Raw genomic sequence first — 11,392 nt, forward strand, 5'->3', positions numbered from 1 at the left:
CAGAAGTTGGAGCGTGGGGGGTCGGAACCACTGGGTATATTGGGGTGGGTGGGAGGGCTGGGACCCCCTTTGCAGGACCCCCTTAGCCACAAGCCAGCCCCAAGCCCACAGCAGATACACGCAGGCCCTTCTCCTATCCTTTGCTGGGGGAGGGGATCTCTGACCCGGCCCCTTTCCCTTTTGGACGCGACGGGCAGAGCAGCGAAGCCTCTGTCCACATCACGGAAGGCGCATGACAGCCTCCCCATCCCCATGTGACTAGAGATGTGGCTGGATCCTGGCCTAGGAGGAAACTCTGGAGTGGAGGTTGCCTGGAGCCGAGTTGGGGCCACAGCCGGCCCACCCATGAGGCAACTGAGGTAGCTGCCTTAGGTGGCAGAATCCATTGGGGTGGCTTCCAGGGAAATCTCACAAGAGCCCTGCAAGGGAGCCGAAGGTACGAAACCCCTTCCACACCCTCCCAATTCACCTCAGGCAGCAGAAGAGGATGAGCAGCTGGAGGGGGGGGGCAGAGCTGAACTCAGCCCTCCCTGCCTGGAGAGAGCATGGGAACCTGGCCTGGGGCACAAGGGGGCAGCCCCCCTGGCATTCTGCTCAGCCTTGCTCCAAGCAGTGGCGAAAGAACCCTCTCTGGCACCCGGGGCAGGGCAGCCAGTACAAACTGCGCATGTGCGGCATCCCTTACAGAGTGCACATGTGTGGTAGCCATTAGGGTTGCTGTGCAAGAGGCAGCCCATGCAGACGCCTGTATGGATGGCGTGTGCCCTCAGCCGCTCTACAGCTGGGGGGAGGCAGGGGCCATCTTGTCACCCCCCCCAAGTGCCACCCGGGTCGGACCACCCCTTCCGCCCCCCCCCCCCCGCCCCAAGGCTCCTTTGCAGTGAGTTGAAGGTTGGAGTGGGGCAGCATCCAGTCTCCACACACACACCCCAATCGTTCCGCCCAAGCCATGCCACAAACAACACATCCGGAAAAGAAATTTAATCCTTTAAAAAAATGGCAGATTATTAAACCAGAACAAAACCAAAACCCCAACCACCACTTTTCCATGGGGGGCAGTTGAAATCTGAGCATGCGGTTTGGTCCATGGGTGGCAATGCCCACCTTGGGCAGAGCTGAGGTGGGAGAGACAGGAGAGAAGTGAATCGCTGGGAGCCCAACAGGGGCGGGTTTCCTCCAGGAAAAGCCTGCAAAAGTGACACACACACACACACACACACACACACACACACACACACACACACCGCATACAGCAAAGGCACTGGAGTGGGGAAGCAGAGCTCTCTCGTGCCCACCTTGCTCTGTGTGCGTCTCAAACACAACAGCCACTCAGAGACCTTGGCACCAGCCTCCCCCTTGCAGCTAGGCCTGGTGCCCCCAAACTCCAGAGTCAAGCAACCCCCCTGGGGCTGTCAGGGGCTTCTCTGTCCGTGTCTCTGAAGCGTTGTGGGTCTCACTCCCCCCACATCTGCTGTGTGGCCCTTGTCTCCTCATCTCTCGGCCTCCAGCGTGGCACTGGTCTTTGGCTCGGAGCTGCCTTGCTGGGAGAGGCTGCCAGGCCAGCCTGCCGGCTGCAGAGGGTGGCTGGCAGTCCATGCACCCGGCTGCCCAGGCAGGGTGCAGGCCGGCCAGGGGAAGGCTCCGGGCTGGGGCAGTGGGGGCGGCGGAAGGGGAGGAGAGGCGGCTGCCTCCGAGGCCTTGAGGCGGGAGAACATGGCAAGGGCCTCGGGGAAGCTGGGCGGGGTGGCAGGCGTGTTGGCAGGCGTGCACATCTGCAGGGAAAGAAGACAAGAGGGGGAGGTCAGAGGGGGTGCCCCCCAGCATTGCCACGGAGCCATCCTTCCTGTGGCAGAGTCGCAATCGCGACAAAATCCCGGACTCCCCATCCCTTTGGCTCAGCTTGTTTGACGCCGGAGAAAAACAAGGCAGAGGATGTTGGGCAAAGCCTGTTGCGAAGGAGGCTGGGCATCTGCTAGGCATGCAGAAGGAAGAAGGTCCCCAGTCCTGCCCCCAATTACAGCAGCCCTGGGGGGGTTGGGGGGATTGGGAGAGGGAGACCCAACGAGGCTGAGAGTTGGAAGAGTCAGGACAGAGAAAAGAAGGTCCTTCACACAAGACATAATTAAACTCCTGAAGGCCAACCTAGATGGCTTTAGAACATGGGTAGGCAACCTAAGGCCCGGGGGCCAGATGCGGCCCAATCGCCTTCTAAATCTGGCCTGCGGACGGTCCAGGAATTAGCGGGTTTTTACATGAATAGAATGTGTCTTTATTTAAAATGCATCTCTGGGTTATTTGTGGGGCCTGCCTGGTGTTTTTACATGAGTAGAATGTGTGCTTTTATTTAAATTGCATCTCTGGGTTATTTGTGGGGCATAGGAATTCGTTCATTCCCCCCCCCCAAAAAAATATAGTCTGGCCCCCCCACAAGGTCTGAGGGACAGTGGACCGGCCCCCTGCTCAAAAAGTTTGCTGACCCCTGCTTTAGAAGAAGATGAGTCCAATTCACAGAGAAGAGGGCAATTGGTGGCTCCTAGCCAGGACGGCTATGCTGGGCCTCCAAGGTCAGCCATGCTTCTGAAGGTCCACCGCTGGAAACTACAGGAGGCAAAAGTTGCTCTGTGCCCAGGTCTCTTGCTTGTGGGTGGATTCCCCCGGGGGAGTCTGGCTGGCCACTGGGAGAACAGGATGCCGGCTTTGGGCTTCCAAATTTCACCAGCGGCCTGCATGATGCCAAAAGGCAGCCCCCACCCCACCTCTTGACTTCGAAGTCCTTGTTGTGGCGCCCCTCGTTGCCCAGTGCGGACAAACCGGTCGTGTTCCCCTCAATCCTGCCTCTGGTTGCTGGACCAGGTGGGCCATTGGCCTGATCCAGCAACAGGCTCTTCTTAGGTTCTCTGCAGACCAAGGGGGGTAAGCAAGCCCGCCTCTCTCCTGCCTGCCCCCCATCCACACTCAAAACTCACTTCCAGGTTCTGGAAGCCCTGTTCAGCCCATAAACATCTCAAGGAGGAAACGTTTTGCAGGCCACTTACCATCTGATGGTGGGGATGGCTGTAGGGGATGCCAGATTCTTGGAAGAACGTGCTGAGGGCTGTCTGTAGAAAGAGGGGAAACGGGAAGAAGAGGTAACCAGAGTGTTGCTGGCTGGCCTGCAGTCCTGTGCCTAAGATGCTGTTGAGATTGATGCACAGATGCACACATGCACACAATTAAAGGGCCAAAGGCAATTCCAGTCAGAGTCTCTAGCTGTTTTTGAACTACAGCTCCCATCATCCCTAGCTAGCAGGATCAATGGTCAGGGATGATGGGAATTGTAGTCCAAAAATAGCTGGAGACCCAGGTTTGGGAAACCCTGCTCTAGAGGCAGCTAGGTAGCTGGGGAAAGAGACAGTGTGGCGTAGTGGTTAGAGCGGGGGGACCAGGGCCTGGCAGAGACCAGGGTTCAAATCCCCACTTAGGTTGGGAAGCTCTCATGTCTTGAGCCAGCCACTGCCTCTCTCAGCCTAGGCGACCTCACAGGGCTGTTGTGGGGATTAAAGGAGGAAGGGGAGAGTCATGTATGCCGTCTTGAGCATACCTAAATGAAAGAATGAATGAAGGCACTCCGGGGCAGGAGGCTGGAGGGTTGCCCCCCCCCCATGCACAGTAGGGAGGTGGTGGTGGAACACAAGGGAGCCCCCACCCCGCAAGGCGAGGAGGGGGATAATCTCAGTCCTGGTTAGAGCAGGGTTTGAATGGGAGGATAGACCTTTAATAGGATCCCCATTTGCTAGAATGTGTCCTTTGCTATTTGACTGAGCAAACCGAAGACTCAATATTTGAATTCCCTTCCTTCCCTCCCTGCAAACAAACACACTTCCTCCAAAAGCAAGTAGCTTCTAGCAGAAGCCAGGAAAAAGTTCATGAGCTTTTGGAAGTTCTGTTGGTGGGGTTTGCAAGGCATTTTTTTGCAGGGGGAGGGAGATGTACAGGTGCATTTATTTTACCTGTCTTGCATTTATATCCCATCTTTCTTCCATGGAACCCGAGGGAGCAGCTACATTTGAGGTCTCCAGCTGGTCCCCCATCCAGGCACTGATCAGCGCTGGTCTTCCTCTAACCGGGATCCCCAGCTGTTGTTGGACTACAACTCCCATCGTCCCCAGCTACCAGGACCAGCGGTCAGGGAGGATGGGAGTTGTAGTCCAGCAGGGTTGCTGGGTCCGGATGCCTGGAATCCTGCAGGGCGCTGCTGGAATGTGACCTGCATTTCATGACACGTTATTGTGCATTCGTCGGAAACACCGGGCTTTTCTGGTCGGAACTTTCCTCTCTCTTTTCTCTTGCATCTCCCCCATACCGGTCCGGCCTCGGACACCTGTTACTCAACGAGGCCACGTAAACCGGTTGGGGCATGGATCAGGCCCGGCTGGCTGGGGAGGAGGAAGGACCCCACTCTCTCCCCGGCTAGGCGCACGCATTTAACCCAGCTGTGAGATGGGAAAAGTGGCCCACGCAAGAGCGCGATGGGCAAGCACTCTGCACATGCCCCGAGGGCGGAATCCCGCTCCGATCTTACCAACCCCGCACGCCTCTTGCTTCCCACCCCCAATATTAGACCTTTCCCAAGCCGAGAGAGGGCTCAGCCCCCCGTGGGTGCGCCTTTCCCTCGCGGCCCACCTCGTACTGCCAGTGGGCGGCCTGCAGGAGCTGCCGGGCTTGGTCCGCGGCGCAGCCGGCGGCCACCACGAACTGGCCGATCAGCAGCTGCTGCTTCAGCTCCTCCGAGGCGCCGCTGCCCCCCGACGCCGAGGCCATGGCGCGCCTTCGGCTTCTCGCCCGCCGCGGGCAGGACCGGCGACGCCGGACTCGCGCTCCGCCGTGCAGGGCCAGGCGCGGCGGGGCAGCCGGAGGGGGCGGCCCGGCGGGCGGGGACGCTGCCCGCTGTGGTCCGCCTCCGCCTCCGCCTGCTCGGCCGAAGCGGCTGCGCGCGGCGCTGCCGTCCAAAGAGTCCTGCCGCGCCGCCGGCTTCCCGAGAAGAAGCCTCTCTGGGCACGACGGGCCGCCCTCTGAGCATGTACAGAGTACCTCGAGGGGGGTTGCAGCGGAGATGTCATAGGGAAGAGGACTGGGGCTCTGCTACTCCTGCGCCTCTGGACGCGCGCACTCTGCGCTGGCACCGCGAAAGCCGCGCGCTGGACGGGTCTGCCCTTCTTTACTTAGGCAGGGGTCAGCAAACTTTTCCAGCAGGGGGCCGCTCCACTGTCCCTCAGACCTTGTGGGGGGCCGGACTAGATTTTGAAGAAAAAAATGAACGAATTCCTATGCCCCACAAATAACCCAGAGATGCATTTTAAATAAAAGGACACATTCAACTCATGTAAAAACACGCTGATTCCCAGACCATCCGAGGGCCGGATTGAGAAGGCGATTGGGCCGCATCCGGCCACGGGCCTTAGTTTGCCTACCCATGGCTTAGGGCAGGGGTCTGCAACCCGCAGCTCCGGAGCCGCATGTGGCTCTTTTACACCTTTGCCACGGCTCCGGGGCAGATACTAGCGAGGGGAGGAGGCGCATTGTGCGCCCCGACACTCCCCACTGTGGCGGGCGCTGTACTGGCTGTGATGTCGCATGGGGGCGGTGTGTGCGTTAGTCAGCACCGTCCCGACGTCACCTTCCTGCCCGCTGTCAGATCAGACATTAAGGTAAGAAACAATATATGCAGTGTTATATTTGTTTTAAATGTCGCAATGGTTTTGCGGCTCCCAGTTTTTTTTCCTTCGGAAACGGGTCCAAGTGGCTCTTTTTGTCTTAAAGGTTGCAGACCCCTGGCTTAGGGGGACAAGGCTCAGCCCCCAGGGCCGCTTGGGATACTGACGTTTTCCCCAGTGGCGTGTTCCTGAACCTACACAGAGTGCGTGGCCAGTCGACCCCGCACAACATAGACGGGCTGTTCGGTGTTACAGGAATTCTAAGGTCTGATATATATAGAATAAATGTTCATAAATGTACAAGGCAATAACATACATAGGTATATAAACTACATGTCTGAAATAGTACAGGAGAGCAATCCTAAAGGCATTTTGACTCTCCCAAATTGACTTCAAATATTTCTCTGCAAGGTGGAAGGAAATGGGAAAAGCTTTCAAATGGTCTTTGGACTGTAGGGTCTTACTGTAAATACAGTCTGCAAGTACCTGTTAAACTGAGCACACTATCAATTTGTGTAAGACAGGCATGTCCAAAGTCCGTTTTGGGGGCGTAATCCGGACCGCTGGTCTGTTTAATCCGGCCCCTGCAGGGTAAAAACTTCAATCCTAAAAAAGCTCTACAACTTTGGTTGGCTCTGACGCATGTTCACTTCATCAAATTTGGCCCTCTTTGAAAAAAGTTTGGGCACCCCGGGCATAAGAGATTCAGCAAGTATTTACCATCCCAAAGGAATTGCCAGGCTACCCAGAAAATGCAATCATAAGGCAGGCATGTCCAAAGTCTGTTTCGGGGGACTAATCCGGCCTGCCGGTCAATTCAATCCAGCCCCTGTGGCAGTTTACTTCCTGGGGTAAAATCCTAAAAAAACTCAACAGCTTTGGTTGGCCCTCATGCATGACCACTTCACCAAATCTGGCCTTTTTGAAAAAAGTTTGGGCACCTCTGAGATAAGGCATTATCAGGTATTCTGGCAGACAGGAGAGAAACAACACACTCAAATTTCTGCTGGGGACCACCTCTTTCTGCAGTGTATGTATGAATGATGTTTTGGGGGGTGGTCTTGGGCTACAGGGTGGGCAATTTCAAAAGTCTATATAAGAGCTTGTGCACCATTGTTCTGGGTTCCTCTACTCCATCCTGTGTGTGGTTCTGAGCACTCTGTTGCAACAGTTTAATAAAGATCAGGCTTACTAGCTGCTTTACTTCTCAATATTCTCTGCTTGGCCTGTGTTATTTTCTCCTACCGATAGAGAACCTACATAAGGACTCTAAACGGGCTCTTGGGTACCCCATAAGGGGAAAAGGAGCAGCTTTTTCTTATGATGGGATGGATGGGCCCGTTCATAGCCCTTCGCAGCCCCTGCCATGCCATTCTTCCACAGCCTCTTTTGCGGAGCCTCCTTTGTGGCGGCGCCCTGTGCTCTCCTCCAAGATAATGGGCAGGAGAGTCACACTATTAATGCTTTTTTAAAAGAAAATCTTTATTAATTTTCACATAGACAAATATACATAACATATAATACAAAAGATGATACAAATGAATAAAAACAAGTAAGAAAAGTTAGAAAAACAAACAAATACAATATATTACACTTACATGACAAATTAAAATATGTAACTTCCAATAATTATCATTATACTACTTATGTATATCTATATACAAAATAAAATAATATGAATCTGTGCAAGGAATACAGAGTCACACTATTAATGCTAATGATGACGAATGATGCTGCTGCAGGAGGAAATCAATAAGGTACTGGTTTAATTCAGCCACTTCACTTGATTTAGAGAGATCCAGGCGAGCACAACCAAAGGAGATCTCTGCTCTGTGATTCCTGCTGTTATGTACTGAATTGCACGGGGTTGGACCAGATGACCCCTGAGGGTCCCAATTCTTCGCCCCGCCGCTTTCTCTAGCGCTGGGTCGACTACATTACCCAGAAGCCTTTGCTTTGTTGTCCTACTTGTTGCGGGGCGGGAACGGATACAGCTGGACTGACAGGTGGAGCCAACCAGTGAGCAGAGATCCTGCGCGGGCAACCTTGCCATATTAGGTAAAAGGACTATCCGGCAGGGCCAATGAGCTTGCAGAGGAGGCGGGCGCAGGGAGGGTCCCCGTCACGTGGCGGCTCCAGGGCAGGGAATCCGGCCAGTCTGGCAAAGGGCGGCTCCTGCCGGCTTCGGAACCGCTGCTGCGCGCAGTTTATAGGGCGGGCGAGTGAGGAGGCTCCTCGGCCGAGGCGTGCATTTCTGGGCTCTTGCGCAGGACTTTCACAGAAGCATAGAATTGTGGAGTTGGAAGGGAAACCCAGGGGCCATCTAGCCCAACCCCTCGCAGTGCAGGAATCACGTGTTCTGCTCTCTGTCAGCTGTCATCCAGCCTGGTGATACGAGCCCAGGGCAAGCGCCTGGAGCCCCTGCAATCTCGCGCCCCGCTTGGTGGGGACTGGGATGGGCTGTAACAATATATACCGTATGGAAAAGTTTAAGTTCTGTTTAACCGTTTTTTAATTATTGAGTTGTCAGGTTGTGTTATGTACTGAGTTGAATAGGATCCAAAATGCAGCAGTCTGATTGGACCTAGAACAATAGGATTCAGAATGCAGCAGTCTGATTGCTTCATTCTGGATCCTATTGTTCTAGGACCAGTCTGATTGGTCCGCAGGAGCCACCCAATCCAGCTCCAGGTGGAAGTGAATCCGCACCCTGATTGGCCTACAGGAGAATCCCGGAATTAGCCAATCACATGGGGCCTATTCTGTAAATAATGTATATAAAGCAGACATTCTGGGAAAACTTCCATTCCTTCCTCTCTACTAATGCAGGGGTACAGTTAGGGTTACCCCAGAAAGCCCTAAAAACTGTTTGTGAATCTCCCCCCCCCCCAGCCAGGCCTCGGAGTACGCATTTTAAAAACTGCATTTTCCTCAAAAGAAGGATTTTGATTTTTCCAATTGCAAATATCGGAGCTTGTAAAAGGGACATGCTGAATGGTAAAGGTCCTTGGGGGTCGAACACCCCGATCATTTGGCTGTTCCAAAGGATCATACACTTGCCTAAGAGGGGCCACCACAGTGGGCTTGGACAAAGCCTTAGATTTAAGTGTCTCTACATGTTTTGTTGCCCTGTCTCATGCTGTTCTCAAAACCTTTTGCTTTTTTCTCCAATTCTCATCCTGGCACTGGGCTGCTTCTAGAACCCAGGGAGCCACATCCAGTTCTGTTTTAAATGGTTCTACATACTGGAACACTCTGTCAAACTGCTTACTAGTCCATCTTATCTCTTTATCTAGAGTTTTCCTGAAGTCATCATCATCATCACTATCATCATCACCTTTCTCTTCACCTTCCTTGCTTGCACCACAAGGGGGTTGGGGAGGGGCAGAGGGGGGAATCTTCTCATTTGGGTCCTCAGTCTGGGCATTGGGCAGAGAAGCAGCCCTATTTGCTCCCAGATTTGGTTGCCTTGGCGCAGTGGCTGCATATGGTGGTGGTGGTGGGGTAATTATCTCCTCTTCTAGGACTGGCAAAACTGGTGGCTTCTTAACTTGTAATTGTACTGAACACAGTTTGACTTGGGCAGTCAAAATTCTATTTTTCCGAAGCCATGAGGGATTTTGATCCACATTGGCTTTCCAGATAGAAATATAGGGAATCTGATCTGTGTGAGCCTTGGAAATGTTACTCCATAAAATGTTGACCAAGTTTGGATCAAAGGATCCTCCAGGAGGCCATTCTGGTAAATACAAAGGCCAGTCAACTTCACATAAATGTTGGAGTCTGCTTTTTTTGAGTTTACATCCCCACTCTTCTGCTTTCATGGCACTTTTCCAGTTTTCCAGAAAGCTCTGTAGTGGTGTCTCAAGAATTGTTTTACTGCTTTTATTTCCCATGACTCTGGGATCCTGGGGACACTGGGACACTCAGCCCTCCTAACGTTATTTTTTCACTCAGTCACAGGCCAGACGTTGCTGTCAACGTCTCACACACTCAAAACATTCACTGGAGTGTCCCCACACGCACATTCAGAAAAAAACAAAACAAAAACAAAACCCATGCACCTCCCCCAATCCCTTTCCCCAAAAAAACAAAACCACAACCGGCAGCGCTTAGACTTCGACCGGGGCCCAAGAGCACCTTTTACTGCTTCTTCTGGGCACAAAAACCAACCACAACCGGCAGCGCTTAGACTTCGACCGGGGCCCTAGCAGCACCCTTTGCTGCTTTTTCTGGGCGACACCAAAACCAGTGGCACTTCTTCTACCCTGCTGGCGGAGCTGATCAGGCTCTCTTTTTGCTCGCACCTATCCTTGTGGAGCTTGCTCCCACCTATACCCTGTGGAGCTTACCTTTTTTCTCGAGGTACCTTCTTTCTGCACGGCCGTTGCTCTTTCTCTCCGTCACTTTGTCGCGTGTCCACTCAGGAACGGGTGGCCAGTCCCTCCCACGAAGTTGGCAGGATGCGCGCTGGAACTGTTGACCCGGTATCCCGAGCTGCTCGCCTTGCAGTGACGCCCTGGACCTCTTTGTCCCTCGATCTCGGGGAACGTGCTTTTTCCCGGCCAATGCACCAGAAATATGTAGCCTTATTAATCCATGGGTCGGAATAATTGTTGCACCCGAGCAGAGACAAAAGGAGCCAAACAACACCAGGGGGTTAATCCAGAGAAAGAGCGTTTTATTCTGCCATCCGGGGGGACAGAAGGCACCTGTGTGATTCAGTTCACAAAAGACAGGCCGCACCGAAAACATTTTACAAGCAGGTTTTATCCTTTTTTCAAACCCCTTTTTTCCTCTCCCCCTTCACAGATTCTTACATAGAAATGTTGCTTTTCGTTCTCTGGCTCTGTTCCCGGAAGTATGTTGCAAAGCAATGTACCAGGACAAGGTTAGCTTGGATCTGGGAAGCGAAAGCTTTACTGTTCTCAGCTCTGAGTTGTTACAGCGTTTTTGTTACAGAGAGGACTGCTTAGCTCATGCTTTTTGTCTTAGAGGAAAATGCAGTTTTTAAAATGCGTACTCCGAGGCCTGGCTGGGGGGGGGGGAGATTCACAAACAGTTTTTAGGGCTTTCTGGGGTAACCCTAACTGTACCCCTGCATTAGCAGTTAGGGTTACCCCAGAAAGCCCTAAAAACTGTTTGTGAATCTCCCCCCCCCCAGCCAGGCCTCGGAGTACGCATTTTAAAAACTGCATTTTCCTCTAAGACAAAAAGCATGAGCTAAGCAGTCCTCTCTGTAACAAAAACGCTGTAACAACTCAGAGCTGAGAACAGTAAAGCTTTCGCTTCCCAGATCCAAGCTAACCTTGTCCTGGTACATTGCTTTGCAACATACTTCCGGGAACAGAGCCAGAGAACGAAAAGCAACATTTCTATGTAAGAATCTGTGAAGGGGGAGAGGAAAAAAGGGGTTTGAAAAAAGGATAAAACCTGCTTGTAAAATGTTTTCGGTGCGGCCTGTCTTTTGTGAACTGAATCACACAGGTGCCTTCTGCCCCCCCGGATGGCAGAATAAAACGCTCTTTCTCTGGATTAACCCCCTGGTGTTGTTTGGCTCCTTTTGTCTCTGCTCGGGTGCAACAATTATTCCGACCCATGGATTAATAAGGCTACACTATGAGCTGAATAAAAAGCATGAAATCCACACTCGACTCAGAGTATATTTCATGTTGGCTTTAAAAACAGGACAGAAATTG

The 11,392-nt window shown here is 52.9% G+C and overlaps 1 protein-coding gene across 3 annotated transcripts; it reads right to left on the minus strand.

The window, feature by feature from the left end:
- Positions 1 to 966: 966 nt before the first annotated feature.
- On the minus strand, positions 967 to 4,905 carry UBALD1 (UBA like domain containing 1). Of its 3 annotated transcripts, XR_014518988.1 has the most exons (5): positions 4,663 to 4,797; positions 3,990 to 4,246; positions 3,036 to 3,098; positions 1,227 to 1,772; positions 967 to 1,187 (listed from the first exon to the last, which is right to left on the minus strand). XR_014518988.1 is itself a non-coding variant. In XM_083474850.1 (4 exons), exons 2-4 carry the CDS (start codon positions 4,137 to 4,139, stop codon positions 1,491 to 1,493), a joined length of 495 nt encoding a protein of 164 aa, XP_083330976.1. In that variant the 5' UTR covers positions 4,140 to 4,246; positions 4,663 to 4,905; the 3' UTR covers positions 967 to 1,490. The 3 variants fall into 3 exon arrangements, 2 of the variants coding, with proteins under 2 accessions (XP_083330976.1, XP_083330975.1); XM_083474850.1 differs by having other exon boundaries at positions 967 to 1,772; positions 4,663 to 4,905; XM_083474849.1 differs by lacking the exon at positions 3,990 to 4,246 and having other exon boundaries at positions 967 to 1,772; positions 4,663 to 4,843.
- Between the last annotated feature and the right edge of the window lie 6,487 nt (positions 4,906 to 11,392).

This window comes from Podarcis liolepis, assembly GCF_965112155.1.
Source record: "Podarcis liolepis genome assembly, chromosome: 14".
NCBI classification, from domain to species: Eukaryota; Metazoa; Chordata; class Lepidosauria; order Squamata; family Lacertidae; genus Podarcis; species Podarcis liolepis.

Bases quoted from the DNA above. Each gene is read 5' to 3' on its own strand.
- UBALD1 (XM_083474850.1), bottom strand. From the start codon at position 4,139: ATGGGAGTTGTAGTCCAACAACAGCTGGGGATCCCGGTTAGAGGAAGA. The intron at 3,099-3,989 runs GTAAAATAAATG...CTCTTTCTACAG, and splicing joins GGGATATAAATGCAAGACAG to ACAGCCCTCAGCACGTTCTT. The intron at 1,773-3,035 runs GTAAGTGGCCTG...CTTTCCCTGCAG, and splicing joins GCCATCCCCACCATCAGATG to ATGTGCACGCCTGCCAACAC.